Source organism: Columba livia, chromosome 7 (assembly GCF_036013475.1).
Source record: "Columba livia isolate bColLiv1 breed racing homer chromosome 7, bColLiv1.pat.W.v2, whole genome shotgun sequence".
NCBI lineage: Eukaryota > Metazoa > Chordata > Aves > Columbiformes > Columbidae > Columba > Columba livia.
The window spans coordinates 21,202,964-21,223,615 of NC_088608.1; the positions used below are offsets into that span (position 1 = coordinate 21,202,964).

Below are 20,652 nucleotides of genomic sequence, written 5' to 3' on the forward strand. Positions count from 1 at the left end.
TTCTCATGAACCAACACCTCCAAGTCCTCCTCAGGGCTGCTCTCAATCTGTTCTCTGCCCAGCCTGTATTTGTGCTTGGGATTGCCCTGACCTATGTGCAGGACTTGGCCTTGTTGAACTTCATGAGGTTCACAGGCCCACCTCTCTAGCCTGTCAGGGTCTCTCTGGATGGCATCCCATGCCTCCAGCATGTTGACCACACCACACAACTTTGTGTCGTCAGCAAACTCTGGTTTCTTTGTCATAAGACAAATTCTTTAGTACAGTTACTTAGTGCTTCTCACTGTATATGTATCTGCTTTGTTTTCCAGGAAGCCGTTGTATGGTTTATTTCAGTGTAATTCCAGTATGATTGGACTAGAATCATTAGCCGATCCCTCAGATACCTGGGAAATTATAGAGACTATTGGGAAAGGCACTTATGGTAAAGTCTATAAGGTTGCCAATAAGAAAGACGGGAGTCTGGCAGCAGTAAAGATTCTGGATCCTATCAGTGTAAGTAAAAAATGATAAACTGTAACTTCATTGTTAATTTAAAAGAAATCTCAAACAAATTTGAAAGGTAAATCAAATGTGTAAGATATTGAAAGTGTCCCAAAGGGAAGAATTTGACAGAATGCATTGGCAGAAGGAGTTTGGTACCAGCACCTGAAAGCTGCAACTTACAGTGTCATCATCTTGTACGTTATTTGAAGCCAGCATTTGCCTAGTTCATTTTTTAGGTCTATGTAATTCTTCTGGTACAAATTTAGACATCTGTGCTCGGAGCATGCAAATGATAAGAAGGCACAGAGGCATTCCTCTTGGGGGCTTGCTATAGTAGGAAAAATACAAGATGCTGTTAATCTTAATGTTCTTGTTTTATTCTGTGTACTCCATAAAATAATTTCTTTTTCCATCACTGAAGTACTGTGATCTTTAGGCTATTATATTGTTATATTTTATAAGTGGATAATACTGTGAGGCAATAGTTAAGATAAAAATGGTCGAAGAGCACAGCCCAAATTCTCAGAGGTAGTTTTGTGCCAGTTGCAGTTTTAGCAGGTATTAAATGTCTATCTTCCCTCAAGAACTAAAGCCATAGTTTTCAATGGAAGATTTAATGGGCAGCTCCTCAGGCTGGATCAAGCTGGAGTTTGATCATAACACTTGGGCTAAAATGTTTGCTAGGAAAAGTTACATTTCTGTCATCTACAAACTACTTAAGTCCGTCTTGGTTTTCTTTTATATAAATCTGAGGAAGGTAATAAATCAGATTATTACCTTTTCAGCAAAATGAAAAAAAAAAAAAAAAAAAAAAGAAGGAAAATTCATGTAAGAGCTTAAATTTTTTAATAGCCACAGTCTATGCAGAAACAATGGAAGTTTCAGTGCTTAAGTACTGTTCTGAGTTGTGGCCTGTGTGCTGATATTAAACAATATTTTGTAATTGTCACAAAATTCTGTCATTAACAAATGTATACTAACATTTGCTTGTTTCATGGGTTGTTTTGTCTCTCTTTAGTTGTTTCTGGTATATGTCTTTTCCTCACAGGAATGTCTATGTTTTTAGTGATGTCTGTTTTGAGATTTTGTGAAATTTTTCTCTGTTTGGACACATCTAATGACTATAGAAAAAATAATGAATCAAAGGTTCATGTATTTACCTCTGTCTACACATTAAAAAATATATATGTTTAAAAACAGGTTAAGAAATAATAAATTTCTTACTTAGACAGCTCAGCAAAGTTAAGTATAATTTTTACTTTCCTTATTAAGTATATTACGTACCAAAAGAATCCTTGAAGGACAACTGCTTGCTTTACAAAGTGTTCATATTTTTATATGTAAAAAAAGCAAAAGTGGAATGATTTGGTATGGATTAAATTTACAGTATCAGGTGAGTACTTTCACCTGCATTAAAGTAAAACTATTTAAAAGTACAAACTAATTGAAAAAATTGTTCTTTTTATCCATGAGAGTTTGTTCTTGATTTGTATGGACTTACTGTGTTTATATGTTCTGTTTCTTTGTGTTTTTTATTTAGGATGTAGATGAAGAGATTGAAGCAGAATATAATATTTTGCAGTTTCTTCCCAATCATCCTAATGTTGTTAGATTTTATGGGATGTTTTACAAAGCAGATCAATATGTGGGAGGACAGCTCTGGCTAGTACTTGAGGTAAAAACATTTAATAACTTTACATCTTAACTAGAAAATGTTGTCAGGTTTCTGGTTTTTATTGCTAGAAGAGTCACAGGCTTTCATGATTCTCTGGTTGGGGCCATTAATCAAAGGACCAGTGATAGATGATGTGTGGTAGCCTACTGCTGAAAGTCACATCCAAACTTAAACTTTGATTAATAGGGAATGTCCTTGCATTTTATTTCTGTTCAAGTTGCTCCATTCTACCTCTAAAGCAAGCAAATCTTTTTGTTGAGAATGGTTTGTCTAAAACCAGCTTGATTTTTTTCGTGTTGGAGGAAACATTAGACAAGACATTTCTTTCAGCTTTTGGAGAGCTCAAGCACTTGAGGGGAATGCAGAAGATGATGAAGTAGTAACATGGAGGACAGTTAATGAATGTGCTGCCCATTGCAAAGTGAACAGAGAAAATGTAATGGGAAAATCTGTTTTGTGATAATTTAAAACTAGAGGCTGGTTGTTTTGAAAATCTAGCAACAGAAATTCCTTCTATTAACTCTTCTTGTTCAGTGGCAATCAGCATTCTTGCAATGAAAATTTGATTTTGGTGGTCTTGTTTCCAGTTAAGTGGATGCCAAGGATTGTTGCAAGATGGTTTCTTCTGGATGTTTTCTAGGCTTAATTGATACAGAGCTTTGCACAGATGGAGAAATAACAGACCATTCAAACATTTCTCTCTAACTAGACTGGTAAAACTTGGCATTCACTTTTTAATTACTGATCATTTTAGAAATTTCACTCCCTGTTCTTGAACAGTAACTGGAATCAGAATAGGGAAACTTTATTTCCACTTTAAGTTGTGGAATCCCCACAATAATCTGACTTCTATGTGCTGCAGAATTATGTAGCTTGAATGAAAACTTTTGGATGTGTTTCATCTTAAATTTCAGTAACTATTAAAAAAAAAAACAATCTTTAGTATTTTTGGTTTACTATTGTTCTTTATTGTATGCCTGTTGGGTTTGTGTTGAGTTTGGACTTGGTTTCCCATGTGTTTTCTTTTTCAATACAAATGTAGTGTATCCAAGAGATGCACCACCTGTGGTATGCCGTGTAACAAAATTTTGTAAAGCAAAATTGTGACATGTTCTATGTAGTAAAATAGAATATGGAATTAGAGAGAGTTAGGTGTTTGTACAGACCTTATCAATCAAGTATGTTTCTTTTGGGTATTTTTTGTGCACATTAGCCAAAGTTTTGCAGAAATTTGATGTTAAAAACTTGTGTTTTCCTTATACAGATAAATTTACCAGACAAGGCAAACTATTTTTTCCCTTGGAATTTACATGCAAATTTATGTATGCTTTGCAGTTACTTTTTATATTATAAATTAATGACATTTTTTTCAGTAAAAGGGAATGTACAAAGTACTCAGACTTTGATCCCTGAGTCTTTGATGAAATATTATATTCATTGGATGGGTGACTTCCAAAATTTGTAATAAAAAGTTGGAATTTTTTTTTTTTACTTTAGGCCCAGTTTTGCCATTTTTACTCTCTATAAGCAGGATTTTACTTTGATAAATGCCTAGGACGAAGAGGGGTAGCAAAAGTTGCCACCGTCAATATTTTTATGAAGATGCAGTTCTGGGATAGGTGTAGCATAGACAATTGTAAAGCAAGCTTCCCTCCTTTTCCATCTGAATGTGCTTCAGTTCGCTTTTGCACTTCAGTAGTCTTTGTGGGATATTTTTATTTTCAGTCAGTCATTCATTTAACATATGCTACCAAACAGCTGTCAGTCTGTATAATTTTTCAGTCACAGCCAGCTTGGGCTTTTTTTTTTAAGTGAGGGTATACATTTCTATATTTTATTTGCAGGCTAGAGATAAGTTTAGTACAGCCTGTCTCAATAGAACATTTTGTGAAATTAAAGCAATAAACAAAAATCTTTCACTTAATGGCTTGTCAGCAAATGGTTAAACATAGGAAGGAAAACATGCACTTGCTAGATGATGAAGTTCTCCTGTAAGTACATTCGATGACTGATATTGAGCTGAATGCTCTCACCTAATTGATTTAAAAATATATATGTATATATATAAATCCCTACTAAGGAATGGAAAAGTTAAGTCAAATGCCTGCAGAACTCAAATGTTTTAAATGATGAAATTTTGCTTCAGAGACTTATTTACATAAAGGATGTCTTGTTTATCATGTGACTTGTCCTTTCCATGAACTAAAACTTTTAGTCAAGTGAAATTTTTTGATGCAAGGGGAAGGAAAACACAAACATATCACAGAAATTAGTGGTTGAACTGACACACAGTTCATAAAAACTATTTGAGAGTTGTAAAACTTAATGGGAAATGCTTGCAAGAAGCTGCTTTTCTGGATCAGAATGTTTCATCTCAGTTGTTGGCAGCACATGCCATCAAATCTGAGTATAGAGATATGGCTTCTGTCTACTTTATATTGCCTGCCAGCAGGAGCATTGATGGAGTGAAAGTTTAAAATGACTATAATTTGTTGCCTCCCATTTATCAAGACCATCAATCTTTTCAGTCTTGCCTTTTCTTTGCACAAAAGCAGTTTTCCAAAAAGACAATGCAGGGATTATCGTGAAAATACTCAAATAATGTAAATTATATGTATAAATCCTCTTTTAACAACAAAATACAGCCCTGTTCATAACATTTTTATTTTTAGCTACATTTTACAAATTATAGTTCATAATCTTCAGTTTTCATTTCCTTCCGCCCCACCCAAGCTGCTGTGATTTATTATCAACATTGCTAATAAAATATATTCTAAGGTGGGATGACAGCATAAGTAATTGCAGGGTAAAAATCTAGTTGTTCCCAGTCTTGTGTTGTAGTGCCGTTTTGCACAGTAGGTGTTTATAGCCTAAACAAGTATATTGAGTAACTGAGGACTTGTCTTGCTTTTTTCCCCTCTTGCAACTCCCCCCTTCCCAGCTGTGCAATGGAGGTTCTGTCACAGAGCTTGTCAAAAGCCTGCTGAAGTGTGGCCAACGCTTGGATGAAGCTATAATCTCATACATCTTATACGGTGCTCTCTTGGTAAGGATATTCATTGGGCTTGTAATGACAGCAGAGGGTGCAATTTACTCATCTCATACATACATTTTCCATTTATGAAGTATGGTAATGTTGATAATATTATGTGGGCTATTCTAGCAGCAGGGCTTGTATCAAGCATGTAATCCGGTGGACAGATGTTTCTATAGAGTACAGGCAGATTGTCTTCATTACATTCCCTAATAATAGGGTAATTGTCTTTAACTAAGGGAATAAACTTATTTTTGTTACTGGTATGTAGGGCCTTCAGCATTTACACAATAACCGGATCATTCATCGTGATGTGAAAGGGAACAACATTCTCCTGACAACAGAAGGTGGAGTCAAGCTCGTTGACTTTGGTAATGACCACTTCCCATTTGTTTTCTTATTATGTGCAGTTTAGCCAAAGGCATCTGTTTGCTTTCCCCTGGGAATGCAGAGTGCCATAGTGAAAGAGTTTTGCAGAAGGATATTTCGTTATTTTAACAAGAAAAAATGGAAGAGGAACCTTATAGAGCAAGAATAAAAATTCTAACAAAAATCAGTAATAGCCTTTTGACTTAGAAACTTAAACATAGTAATTTAATAATTTAAAATAATTCTGAAGGTACCATTTTATTTACAAAGCTCTTTTGCATTTCACAAGCAATGTCAGTTTCAAGGCAGTTGTTCTCCTAATTTAAATTTAGAGAACTTTTGCATATGAAAAGGAAACGTTCTTCTCTCTGAAATCGTTTTTGCTAGCCTTAAGCAAATTTTTCCCTTAGAGCAGAAGGTTAAATGGTCCCATGGGTCCAAAACCCAACATCCATTTAATTTGTGATTATTGCTTTTAGATTTGAGCATTACCACTCTGGAAACATCATAAGAAACAGGGGAGATAGAGAGACAGATAGATTGATAGGTTGGTAGGTAGATAGAAAGGCACTTGGCAAAAGAATTAAACTGATTTCAGGACTTTTTCTTCCCCTTTAAACATGCACTTAGAAAAATAGGGAGATGCTTTAGTCCCTCAGATTTGTATACAATTGAATAGATAATTTTATTAAAGGTAACAGAAACAGATTATTAGTAATATGATTTATTAATGAAACTATATGATGCCTATGGTTATCACCACTGAGAGTAGTGTTGTGTGAATAACAGATGTTTGTTTAGCAGTGCATGAAGGTAAAGAAAAATGTTCGCAAAATGAGAGTAGTGTAACGTGATGTGCCAAAAAATTCTGCAAATAGTAATATTTTTTAAAAAATATTAAAAAAATTAAACGTATGCAGTGGAAAAAATGTAATAGTGATGTTGTTGTGGTATCATAAAATTAGCATAAAACTCTTTTGAGGATGCTAAACTAAGGTGGGAAACTCTTTAGTGTCTTCTAGGGATAGAAATTCATTATGTTGAATGGCAAAGCCAATGATTAAAATAGTGCTGGGAGAAACATATGGCCTGAAGGAAAACCTGGAGTGAGTCCCTGACCTAGTACAGAGGAGAAAGATCCCTTCTTATTTGCCTTCCTTTTTGGTGTAATTTTGGCAGTATGATCTTTGTTTGTAACTACTCCAGTCTGAGAAAAGCTGGCATTTCTCCCCATAGGAGAATGTTTCTCAGATGTATCAAAGCCCTGTGCTGCAGCAGGAGCTCAGCCTGGAGCTTCCAAAGGCAGATCAGTGTGCTGCAACTCCAATGCAAAGTAACTGAGAATCTCAACCTTTCTGGTGCCCCATGGGACTCTGTGATTCCACATTTCGGTTTTAGGGGTTTTTTTGTACTTTTTCAGTTACAAGAGTAACACTAGAATTTTATGACAAATATTACTATCTCCGAAAAAGACATGAGTTAAATCTCAAGTGTTTCCTACCACTTAGCAGTTAGGAAATGCCAAGAAATGCCCACATATCCATGGATTTCCTGACTAAAGAAGCATCAAGCACCAGGCTTTCAGTAAGTTGCTGTTTTTCCCATCTAACCCACTACCGTAGTCACAGAAGGGACCCTTGGAACAAATTAGGACTGAGTCACAGGTCGTATTGTTTGTAGAACTATTTGTCTCATTTGTTGCAGAAAGCGGAAGATATATAGTGAAAGACACAAGGAGTTTAGGAAGAGAAGGAACTCACAGTTGAGACAGTTAAATGACATCAAATTTGAGAAGACTCTTGTCAGTGTTTCTCTGTGATCTTGGCAGGTCATTTACGTCAAACATTTTAGAAGTGGCCACTCTTTTCCTCATTTTCCTGACAGCCAGTCTGAATCATCTTGTCCTCCTTTGCAGAAGAGCTGAGTGTTCTTGAACTGCAGCTGAAGTCTATTACAGCTCTACTTGAGGCATGTGAAGTGCCTGAAAACCGAAAGATCTCCAATTAAGCACCCCAAAAGAGTGGAGGCTTTGGATATTTTTAGGCTAATCCCTGGAACTAATAATCCTCTCCCATTTTGCAGGAATGTTAAGGAGATTTATTGTTTGATGAGGTGGGAAGGAAACATGACAAAAGAAAAAGAAAATAATAATTTTAAATTTAGTATAGGGTTGGATATACTAAATACAGATTGATGGGGATAAAAAAAAATATTAAATGACTACCTAATCAGTGAATGCTATCCTTTTTGTCCACAAAATGAGAGAGAGTCTTGAAGAAAAAAAAACAAAAACTTTATATTCAAGGCTGTACATATGTATATTGGATCACAGATAGGATTATACAGATATCTTTAATTGAGGCGCCTTTTTTTTGCCTTTATTACATGAATTTACAACTTGCTTTTTCAATGTAACACACATTTCTTTCTTCAGCTGCTCTTGACAGCATGATATATTTGAATAAATGTTGGTCACAGTGTAAGTCGACTCAAAATGTCTGCAACTTATCATTCATTTATGCCCATGCTCTCCCGCTGTCTCCCTCTCGGCTCTTTGGTATTCTGCCCTGTTTTGGAGTGTCCGTAGACAGCAGCTACAAATTAAACTAGCTGGAGAGAGATCAGGGTTAAATGCACAGTGGCTTGCTGTAGGTCCTAGCCATTAACTGTTTCACAGTGGTACTCAGGAAATCATTGAAGGTTTGCAATCACACTGAAAAATAAATATGGAATTGAGTTTTGCAGCAATCAAATTATTTAACTTAGGTATTATGAGTCCAATGTCTTATTTATTGGCATCAGGCAATGTGTGTTATATGTGTTTCTGCTCGGTTTTGTCTCTGGGTAATGCCATAGGAGCAGACCACTATGGTTTTTGTTTTTAAGCAATGTTAAGGTGCAATATGTTTTTAAGTCAATATTGGTTTCATGTCAAATTACTGGAATGCTTCTGAACTCTGCAGTTCACTTATTTGTTGACCAGAGCACAGAATAAGATTTGCTGTTAGAAGTTCATTCTGATTTGTTAATGTTGTTTGATACCTTTCTAGTTCTTCCTTTTTTCAGCTGTGCGTCAGTAGTCCAGCCCCAGTCAGAATGCACTGAAGCACAGGCTTTGTTTTAAGCATGTGCTTAATTCCCTAAGTACAAGCTGCAGTGTGAGCTTGAGCTTCTGTTCTTTTCTCAATAGGGAAAGATTTAAGCAAGTGTATAAATGTTTTGTTGAACAGGAGTCTCTGCAAAATCTCTAGCAAAGAAGCTTCCTGCCAGCAGTGTTCAGGAAGTAAACTACTGAAACAGAAGTTTTAAAGTCAAGTTGTAATTTGAATAGTTCCTTTTTATACTCATGAAAACAGCAGGAAGAAGTCTGTGATATTTAGGTACCAATTGAATTTTTTATTTTGAATGAAAGTGCTTCAAACTGAGAGTCATTCACACACACACAAAAAATCTCAGCAACTCTGAAGGAAAACAGCAAGCTGAAATTAATCAAAGAATTCAGTACAAATGCTGCACCTACTTTGGCCAAGCATTCTGCAGCTGTACTCCCAGGCTCGGGGTTTGTTTTCCAGATACTTGAAATAAACTGACTGAAATGACAGAATGAATTTGAAGCCAAGTTTTTTGAATCTGTTTCATTGCAGGTGTTTCAGCCCAGCTCACCAGCACACGGCTGCGTAGAAACACCTCAGTTGGAACACCTTTTTGGATGGCACCTGAGGTAGGCAAACGTTCCTATCTGGGTTGTCTCCATTCATTGCCAAGCACACTTTGTTGCCACTTCCACGTAGCAGGAGAAAAGATGTATTTTCTTCCCCCCCCTATGGCTGTCTTTCTACTTTACATCAAGGTCCCTGTTGAGAAAAATGAATGTACTATTAGAATATACAAAATCTATTTCTAACAATCTTCTTTATTTTCTGTAATGTTTCCAGAAAAGTACAGATAATCTGCAAATAATGAGAGTGTCCTTGAAAGTTTTATGACTTTCCAATCAGATACTGTATGTTTTGTTGTGTTTGTCTGTGCTTCTAAATACAGACTGGGAGGAGAAAGAGGAATTCCCACAGAAAGTCTTGCAATAGGACCATGCAAAACCCTGACTCAGCTATGTGTTCTTTAACCTTAATCACAGACTGGGGACCTGGGAATTTAGACACAAGGATTAGCATGGATTAAAAATGAGGGAAAATAATCTACAGGTAGCCTAGCCAAGTATCTTACACCATATTTTTACATACTGTTCTGCAGACATAACCCTTTTCCTTCTACGTCATGAAGCTCTAGAAAGTTTTAACGCACTGTTGGAACAAAAGTCCATTAAGTACTTGCTCTAAATTTAGGGTGAAAGAAGTTAATCTTTGCCCTCTCTGCTTTAAGAAACAAAACCCCATTTTGTAATGTATAGGTCATGAAGTTAAAAAATAGAGAATGAAAAGGGAGTGATCTGTTTATTTGTAAATTGTTAAACCTTCATAACAGTAGTAGCCTCATTTTTGTTGAAGGCCATTAGACTTATTTGAATTTTGGGAAATTTGGGATGGAATTTGCATCTGTTACAAATGCACACAGGTCTATTTCTGTATGCCAAACAGTTAGAAGTATGTAAACGTGGTTTAAAAGATTTTTTTTTTTTTAAATATGTTATTTCTGTTGCTAAGGAAGCCTGATCATAGCTGAGCAGAGAAAAGAAGCTGCTGTAACGGATCCAAAATTGATCTTGCACAGTCTCACAAAGAATAGTTGATATTTTACCATCTCCATAACAACCAGTTTACGTCACAAAGGAGACACAAGATAGCTTAGAAACCATTGTGCAAGCATTATTTATGGAATCACCTTGGTTGGAGACATTCTGAAAGCTTTATAAAATATTCCTCTAGACATAATGGACATATTATGAAATATTTTCTTGAACTCAAATTATTAGGAGTGATTTTTATGGTACTGTTTTGCTTGAATAATTGCCATCAAAGGCAGTAATCACACCCAATTTGTTTTCTCATCCTGCTTGAAAATATTAATTCTTGAGGTAAAAAGCCGAAGAAATACGGAGAGATTTTGATCTGAAAGATTTTGACCTGACAATACAACACACATGTAACCAAGGTATGTTATGTGCATAGCACATCAAAACAGGAACAAAAGTAGCTTTGAATGCTTCCTGTTTTGAAAAGATTTGTCAAAGCCAGTACCATAAGCATAATAAGTCATATCACATTTGCATGCCTGTGTGAGCCACACCGATCAGGCTTCATAGCTGCACCAATCTGCAAAGCAGCTGTAAGATGTTCACATACCTGTTATGCTGTTGCTGAAATGGCTTTTCAATGACAAGTTGCATAACGCTTGTGCTCAAGTCACTGCAATTGCTTTCTTTGTGTTCATATGAATGACATATTTCCACTGATGCGTGAAGTGCAATGTACCTCACTTCTAGGGAGATCTTTCTGGTATTTTTAAAATGTGTAGACAATTTTTTATGTGAAAGATGGAAGATTAGGACTGCAATAAGATGAAAAACTCTGCTTGGGTAACAGCTTATTAGGAACAGTGTTTTCTAGGTGAGACTGTGGTGAGATCAGTAAAAACTAGAAAAGCACTTAATGCTTGCAAAAATCTTGCTGCCTAAAGGTTTTGGCATAGAATAGAATCTATGTCAAACCCCAAAATACCATGAAATAACTGGACAGAAGTGTTGCTGATCAGAGAAACAGAAATCATGAAGACTATGAGTTTATTTATTTATTTTTAATTGGACTTTTACTATCTGTGTGTGAAACATAGGACCCTCAGTCAGTGCATAAGGCAATCATGGGACCTTGTCTAAGGGTGAGAAAGATGGATTTAATCTGAAGGGGAAGTGGAGAGGGGGAATGAAAAAGCTTGCCTTGGAGGAAGAGACAACTGGAGTGTTTCAGAGAAATGAACCTTATGAAATAAAGCTGACAGGGAATATTTGCCAGGGTAACCCCCAGGAAAATAAAGCCTGGAGAAGAATGGTGTAAGATTATTCAAGCTGACAGATTGGAATAACTGAATATAAGCAGGAGACAAATATGCTGTAAACTAGAATCACTACATCAGCCTGCATCAGGATGAGTCTGTATAATGAGGAAATCCATTGTATTCCAAGATGAAGTTTGCAAAATATATCAAAGGGTTTATATGGCCTGGTATTTGCAATAGCAAAAATTCATAGGAAAATAGCAGCGACTGAGAGTGGTGTGAGGTGTTCTGTTCAGCGCAGTGTTCTTACTGGCAGCATGAAAAGCGGTAGCTTAACAGTTTTGAGTGACTCAAACATCTTAGAGGGCTCTTTTTTTTTGTGATGACTGTGAGGCTTGTTTAGCAGCAGCAGGACAAATCAACAAGATTTGTCCTTGAGTATTTGCTTTGAGCAGAGCATGTGATTAACATAAAATTTGCTGAAAAATGAAAATACAGGGAAAAACTAGGCTATGTGGAAGGAACAGAGGAACTTGGCAAGGATGAGTCAAGTTTGAGAGCAGCTTTAAAGCAAACTCACTGAAAGTCAATCATTGCTATTTAACCTAATTAGTGTTGTCTCACACTTAAAAATATAGACATGCAGAAACTGGAACACTGAATACAGTCCTACCAAAAAAAGATAAATAAGGCAGGATAGTTTAAGTATAGTGGATGTTTAAAGCTGCCTTCTGCCAAACACTTACATTACTGAAAATCCACTTCCATTATGCTGAAACAAATTGTGTTGAAGGTTAGCAAGAGGAATCAGATTTGTAACTTTTGAACCAAACTGCATTTACATCTCTAGTTCTAAAAATTAACATGTCTTGTTTTCAACCTTCAGTGCAGAAATGAACAAAATCTAGTTTACATAGAATTGCAGGGTTTTTTCTTCCACATGTAATTATATTATCATGAGCTAGCTGGAAACTTAACTCTTGAAACAAGCTCAGTTAGAATCTGTACATGTTTTCTTTGGCCCAAATCTAGTTTTAAGAACAGAAACAGAAAAAGATACTTGAAGTCAGAACTGGAAAGATGCTGAAGGTAATTTAAAACCACATGGAATATGCTGTTATATTTTACTGATAACTGCTAAAAAAACCAATGCTGCATGGATATTTATGTTTTAAAAGGAACATAATTCAAAAATAGTTGATTCTTTGAAGAATCGTATGTTGAAGTATGACATATGACAGTAGGAAAGGCTGAGACATTGTTAAAGGTATTGTATGAGTTCTGTAATAATGAGTTAACCAGAGGTAGAATCTTGGCTCTGCTTCGTTCTTGGTTTCAGAGGGATTTCATATGTCACAATATATTTAAAACTGTGTGAACTCCGTATTTCGGGTATTTGTTACCATCCTGCCAAGATGAAGTAATTAATGATCAGTAAGACTGCCCCAGTGGTAATGGATTGTTTTCCTTCCCACTGCTGAATCAAGGTGTACTTCCTGGGATTAAAATTCAGCACGTCTGAGCATCTGAATAAATAGTTGACTAGTCTAAATTGTCTTTTTCCAATATTTCTTTGTATTTTTTCAAAACTTTGTTCATACGTGCGTGCAATAAGTCTGATCTTGAAACAATGAATAATATTTGCATTTTTTCAGTACAAAGGTGTGTCTCTGCATAATGTAAAGAAAAATCAACTGAACTGGTAAAAAAGGCACCCCAAAAAGTCATTTGCATTAATATAGTTGAAAAATATATAAAGCGAAAAATCTAATTTTGCAAAGACTCACAGCAGCTTTTCCACTGAAGTCAATATTCACTACAGTAAGGACCGCATTCAGGCCTTAGAATTTCATAAAAAAAACATCCTCCTTTTGTTAGATTGGGCTGATTTCTCTTATTTAACTCTCTGTTGTAGAAGACATGAAAAATGTACAAAAATCCATTAAACAGTAAATACATTTCATGTGCAGTTAAATACTGAGTTGAAAAAACAGCACAGAAAATATAACCCCATCACTAATCTGGGCTTATGTTTTTAATTAACTCTAAATCTAAACATGTACAGTGATACATTCCCTTGAAACAATTGAATATATTCCCATTTTGTCACATTTCAACCTAGCTTATTTGCCAGCCCCTTGCTTACATCATGGGACTCAACATCAGCATCCTGTTAATAGCTCTAGGTCTCTTCACTTTAATTCCTTATTAGCTAAAAGTAGTTCTTCTGCTATGCACTTTTTCACTATGCTTTTAAATGCCAGCTAAGAATGGAATTTTGTAAATGCTGGTTTATAATGAACTATGAATCCACCACTTAGTATAAACAGGATATAGATTTCAAGAATGTATATACACTTATTTTTCTGCCTGAAAGCCATTTAAAAACAGTTGTACAGTGAAACAATGTCCATATTTTGTGATAAAGAAACATAAGGAACTACGTACCTTTTCTAATAAGGAAAATTTTGAAAGTATTTCCTTCTAACATCTTCTATGAAGGTGTGATATCTATTCTCTTACAGCTAATGATAAAATAGACCACTGAATTAGCTCTTACTACAGGTTTTTTTATTACCTTGTGAATTACGGTAAATGAGATAGTATTGAAAACATAATTTACAAAAAATAACTGATTGTCTTTGGGAAAAAACTTCACAGATGGGAATCGAGAAAACTTCTGCTGCTTTTACAAAATTTGTGTTAGTCTGGCATCATGATTAATTAATAGTGAAATACTTGAAAATCCCACACATTTATTGGGTAAATAAAATAAATGCAATAAATGGTAAGGAATGGTAGGATTAAATAATCCATAACGCAGATTTTTGTTGTGATTTGAACATTTGCTTGTTGTTTAACATTACTATATTTATGACAGTATATTAGGCCCCCTAGGCTGTGAAGGAATTGCCTGTTTGGCATATATTTTGAAATGACATCCCTGCTTTCAGGAGCTTAAAGTAGTGGGACGTCATGGTGGGTTGGAAGTTATTTTTTGTGAATATTAGCTGTCCTTTCAAAATGCAGCACTGAGTTTGGTGCAGTCCTGTGGTACAGATGGGAAATAGGTATGGAGTAAGAATGGGAAGGTGGAGGAAGAAGAGTGGGAACCGTTGCTCTAAATAGATAGGGCAAGACTGTGTGGAAAAACTGAGGGAGACAGAGGTGAAATGACGTGCTTAAAGACATACAGCCAGGTCAGGGGCAGAATGTGGGATAGAATTAGGTCTCTAAATGAACACGAATGACTAAAATGCCTGTGACTCTGAGATGCCACCTTCTGAGAGTTCAATAGCATGATTTAAACAAAATTATCTTTTTTGGGAACACAGATCTTTAGGAATTGAATAAAGAAATAAAAGCAATGGCAGTTTCTGCCCTGGGCTTATTTTTCCTCCCCCCCTTTCTTAATTTTCTGTGGCTCTCACACCCAAGCTTTAAGCAGCTGCAGTAGTAAGGAGTTACGCTGAAGTTGCTTAAAGTCCAGTGGAATTCAGAAAGCTGAATTGGAATACAGAGGTTTCTGTGGAGGGGACACAAGGCACACAAGAGAGGCAGAGAGCACAGCAGGACAGCAGCAGTGAGCTCTCCCTGCAGAGCTGGCTCTGGCAGAACACGTCACCTCCTCCCTGGCCTGCAGGAGACCTGCCCTCCACATGGGCTGGCATGGCAGGAGGGGCTGGAGAGGAGGTGGCAGCTCGAGGGAACCTCAGTGCCTTCCGAGTTCCCTTGATAACATGGCCAGAATCTTGTGAAGGGGTCTGAAGGGGCTGCAGAAGCTTCTGTTCTAACCTAAACAGTAGCTATGGAAAGGTTGTAAAACTTCCATGTAGGGTGACAAAATAAACGAATGAACAAACAAAAAAACAACCAACCAAAAGCCCCCAAACAAGCCAACAACAACAACAAAAAATAGTAGAGAAAATAATTTTAATACCACGCTGCCCTGCACTGAGATCCCTACATGAAGTGTGTTTACTAATGAAGCTGGAGGTGCTTCTGAGTTTTCAGTTTATTTGTGAAACACCATTTACAAATCTATGTGAGGTGTGTAGTGTATATCCTTACTGCTGAGGAGTAAACCTGTGGGTCAGAAACAAAATGTGTCAATGACATTAGTATTAGAAATGTTGAAGCTGTGATGATCTCGTGGTATAAAGCAAAATAGATTTGTGTACTCAAAAGCTTACCTGTTTTTCCTCACTGTGTCATTTGGTGTAATAAAAGGTATTATGTTTCCCTAAAAGTGTAGCCTGCTGCCAGAACAGTCTAATGGTCTCAGGAATATTTCACTTGTGTGAGTTAAAAAATAAAAATAAAAATTGATTACTCACAGCTGTTAGAACACAATTGACAACTTGACATATAATTAATTTTCAATCAATCAACATTAATTGTGATAATTACTCATAAGAATTATTTAAAATATTCATTACTTTGTATTTTGGAAACATTTCTAACAACGTAATTATTTTCTGATACACCGTGGGAAAGTTTCTATGATGATAATAAATAAGGAACTGAAATCCAAACAAGAAAATGGGGGAGTATGGAACCAATTTCAATCACAAATTTGCCCTTTTTTGAATTATGTGAATGTGCTTGAGGGGAGGCAGGGAGGGAAAGAGGAAGCGAGGGAGGGATAGAGATAGAAAGGTATCACTTTGGGCTGGATAATTCAGTATCCCCAGTGCTGCTAAATGCTATCATGATTTTTTTTTTTTTTTTCAGTGCATAGGACTTAGAACAATATTTAATATTATATTTCCTATGTAGATAAATTAAGTTGGATTACATAGGGTCAGGTGGAGCACAGAAGTTCAGTTGGTTTGTTTCGATTGACTTGCATAGCTAGCAATTTTGTTCTCCTTGCAGCAAGGGTAACAATTCTGTGCCACATTCATTTCACATACGTAGTGCTTTTCAGCATTGTGCTCACACACCTCATAAGCTGCTTAGCTACGTCAGCCGAGTACAGCACTGCCTGGCTTCAAGAGCATCAGCCTTTTTACCTCCGGACTCCTTTCTGCGGGCAGGTCACCAGCGCTAATTGTGCAGCAGTCGTCTCCAGGTAGCACATCTGTACTGCTGTTATCGGTATTGCCTTATGCTTGCAGCTATACTTTGTACATGAACTGTAAATACTCAGGCAAAATGAAAATAATTTCACTTCTAATAGTTCTGGGTAGACTTAAAAGGGTTTGATGTATTTTGCTTCAGCTAAACATATATAGCTTCCTCTCTGCGCACAAGTCAGTACGACCACTGTACATGTAACAGCTACTTCTCCATATTGTCTGTTTTTCCTCTTTTCAGTCCACCTGTGATCTACTTACAGACTTGCTGAAGTTCAAAGAAATCTTTGCATTGATTTCAGAACAAGTAGAACTATATCCCTGAATATAAAGTCTTCTTGTCATGGTGTGAATCATCTTGTGTATCTCTGTGAAGTTTTGTGTTTCTGTAGAAGTGATAAATCACACAGAAAGCCTGATGACTGACTTCTCTAAATTCCCTCCAGTTAGTGTGACTGATATGCTTGTGTGCAGGCTTTGCTAGACCAGTGGATTCCCCCATCCTCACCCTGTCCCAGTGTCACCCTCAGCACAGTTAACGCTGAAAACTACCATCACGTTGTCTGTTTCTGTGTGGTGTTTAGGTGCTTTCCATCCCATGGCAGTATGGCTGGGCATGAAATTGTGATGAAATTACAACTAATACAGAAGGTGACAGCCTGTCTCCTTAGCAACCTGGGCCACTGTGTGCACGTAACCAGTCTATGCTGAAGTGAGAGACTTGGTACTTATTCCCATGGTGTTGGCTGGCAAATTTCAAGATTAACTACATCAACCCCTGAAGCTTTAGCATTAATATACTGTTTGCAGCAAAGCAAACTGTGTCTTCTCTTTTGCTTGCACAAGCAGGGAAAGATTTTGCTGAATATAAAATAAGTACAGATGTGGTGATGTTGTTGCACAAGGTAGAGAAAGGAAGTAGCATTTTCTGCAGTTTCAGATCATTTCTTCTGGGCTCTCTGTCTTCATGCCCCGCTGGGCAGAGCAAGCATCAGCAATGCTGAGAGGCACTGTCAGCTCCAGAAGTGCAACCAAAAAAGACAGGTGTTTCCAAAAAATGAGTGTCTCTGAGTTCCTAATAGAGATAGGAGCATAATAAAAGAGAAGTCAATGGCATTTTTCTTTTTTTTGTATTTGGCTTTTAGACACTTTTGCTCTGCATGGAGTTGCAATACAAAGCAGGACTAGGGCATTCCTAAGGACTCAGTTTGTAAACTGTGACTGAGAGAACTTCAGAGAATTCTTCAGATTTCAAGGTAGAGTGTTGTCTGCTAGCCAATATATGAAGCGAAGTGCCAAAGAGCACCTTTCTTCAAAGAAGACACTGAACATCTGATTCTTGCTTTAAAAAGTAAAATTAGTGGCATGTGTTTCTCTAAGTGGTACATAAGTTCATATACATGGCTGTATACTCAGTGTCAGAAAAGTGGTTCATTTTGTATTAGTACGTTTTCTATGAGGCTGATCTCACTGTAGTCAAGCTGTCCAAAATATACTGGGTTGCATGGTCCACTGGCTGAATTTTTGTAAACAAAGAGAATGCAGATTAAGGGGAGTATTTTTTGTAAAAGAATAGCTGCAGGCTTTGATATTAGAATCGAGGAGAATCTGATGGTGTTTAATTCCCCCTGATGAGAGTATTTTGCCGTAGTACCGTATTTACTGGAGGTGTAGCTGTTGGCTGTGGAGCAAAGACATACTAAGGTGCATTATAGATTCCTTTCTCTTTGTTTGGCAGGTAATACATTGTGAAGCTGAGAAAATCTCAAAGACTCTTCTCTTTTTTGAAACAGCAGTTGCAGTATACTTTTTTCCCCCCATTCGTTCTGAGTGCAAACCCCGTTGATGCTCATATTATTTTAGTGTAGCTTGTTAAACTGATTTGCTCTAGGAAAAGAACTATTACTATATAGCAAAGTACTTAACTAATGTCCAACTGTACTGCCAAAAAAAAAAAACCCAACAAACCAAAAAAACCAAACCAACAAACGTTTCAGTATTATTTTAACTAGTATGTTCAACACCCCTGATTTCTGATAAAGTAAATGATGAGTGCTGTATGATGGAGTCATGAGTCCCAGAGTAAGAGATGGACAGGTCCTATGGGCCTGTGTTGGACAGAATCTCTACCAGAGGCGGGAACCCCCTCTGTTAGGTGCAGCTTATGGAGAAAGTAACCAAGAGGTTAAGCTGGAATCTGCAACTTGTCTGGGAAAGCTTTTCTTCCAGCAGACTGCCAGTGGCTCTCTGCCAGCAAATACCTGAGATGCTGACTTGCACATTGGTACCTCTGCAAAGCCTTGTCCCAAATGGAAGCCCTAACACAAGTACTCAGAACTAATACAGAAATGATAAAAAAAAAAAAAAAAATCATCTAGAACATAAATGCAACCACCCTAGGACATGCTGTCAGAAGTTCTGTTTATCTTAATTATGAATTAGTAACAATACTTAAAACTAGGAGAAAAATCATGGAAGCTGATACTAGCAATATGTTGAGATCTGTCAAATTTTCAAAGCAGTTGGTCTAATTGATAAGACTTGGGAAGGCAAAATTGAAACAGGATTCCAAATCATGATAGAATAAAAGGCAGTGAAGCTGTGATTTTTTGCTCATCCCTTTGCAAAGGTGATGGCTAAATTTAAACTTTAGTCTGCATCTCACATTTAGGTACAGAGTTGCTTCCAGCTTAGATGAATAGTTACCTTATGATTAGAATGCAAACAGTGGCTTAGCCAGAAGTGTGCATCAAGTTCGTGATGTAAAACGCTGCTGATATCCCAGCAGAGATTCCTGCCAACTTCAGTTTTTCTTAGACAAGGTACATGGAATGTTAATTAATATTTTTTTTTTTTTAAAACTACTCAAATCTAGTAGAGACAAACTGAAAAAAAAAAAAAAAAAGCAGAAATGACTGATGGGATATTCTTATCTAAAAAACAGCTGCGCAAATCAGTCTGTCCTCATGAATAGTCATAGCAGTTAATAAGAATAACATCGACAGGGTTCTCTGCTATGGTAATAGCTTTGTGTAAGAAGTGATATCTAAAAAAATAATTTAGTAGAGTGATGTCCTTTGTGTAGATAGTTGAAGCATTTCATGGAGCTTAACGTATTTTAGAAAAAGAGGGAGGCTTTTTTAAAGAAAACAAACCTATGAGAAGTTCTAATTTGCTGTTACATTTTTGTGGGCCTTTTCCTAACTGGGATATATGGGCAAAGATATGGATTTGAAAGCTATGTAGAATTTTAGACATGACTCAAAAAGTACTTGCATGTCATGCTAGAATGGTGTGAATTGTACATTAGGTTAAAGCATTGTTTTATCTGCTTTTTTCTGATAGGTCATTGCTTGTGAACAGCAGTATGACTACTCGTATGATGCTCGATGTGACGTATGGTCCTTGGGAATAACAGCTATTGAACTGGGGGATGGAGACCCTCCTTTATTTGACATGCATCCAGTGAAAACACTTTTTAAAATTCCAAGGTATGGCACTAGATGGCTCTCTTCACTCACTAGTTTGTTCAAAGGCAAACTGGTCAAAGGAGAAAGAAATATTTGGTAGATATTTGTGCTTCAAATCCTAAGAATCTTTCATAGGAAAATAGATTAAAAAGCTGTAATGTTAAAGACTTTTATTTTTCAGCTTGACTTCTACAATAATTTATATTTAGAGTGCATTGACATGATGAAGATTTATATATTTATTTTATTCTTGTCTTAAAATATAAAATCATATAATATCAAGGTACCTCCCTTCAAAAGTACTTTTCTTAGCTACTATTGATGAAAACATTTGTTGCAAAAGAGGAAGAAGCCATCATTTGTAACTGCTGAATAACATTTTTGAATGTTATTCCTCTGCAGTCTTAGGCTTGTTTTAGTGTGGAAGAAAACAACACAATTTTGCCAATGCTATGAAGCAGTCTGGCAATTTCAGTAAACCGTTGTAATAATTGATTTTTTCATTTACTCGAGGATGTTAACATGTTAAAATATTTGGATTTTCATACATGGATGTGAAAAAGAGATAGAAATCACCTCTATCTATAGTCA

General features: G+C 36.4%; 1 protein-coding gene across 13 annotated transcripts in view; it reads left to right on the forward strand.

Annotated features, from left to right (window-relative positions):
* The window catches only part of MYO3B (myosin IIIB), a 249,370-nt gene that overhangs the window by 35,138 nt on the left and 193,580 nt on the right, over positions 1-20,652 (forward strand). For 11 of the 13 annotated variants that reach the window (XR_010473849.1, XR_010473850.1, XM_065069731.1 and 8 more), the window contains 6 exons: positions 312-495; positions 2,027-2,161; positions 5,103-5,207; positions 5,467-5,566; positions 9,209-9,285; positions 19,937-20,082. Coding sequence is in view for 11 of the 13 variants with exons in the window: in XM_065069731.1 (XP_064925803.1) it covers positions 312-495; positions 2,027-2,161; positions 5,103-5,207; positions 5,467-5,566; positions 9,209-9,285; positions 19,937-20,082 (747 nt within the window). In the remaining 2 variants the exon portion in view is untranslated. Of the gene's footprint in view, positions 1-311; positions 496-2,026; positions 2,162-5,102; positions 5,208-5,466; positions 5,567-9,208; positions 9,286-16,113; positions 16,588-19,936; positions 20,083-20,652 lie in introns of those variants that run through there. The other 2 variants (XM_065069737.1, XM_065069738.1) reach the window with 2 other exon arrangements.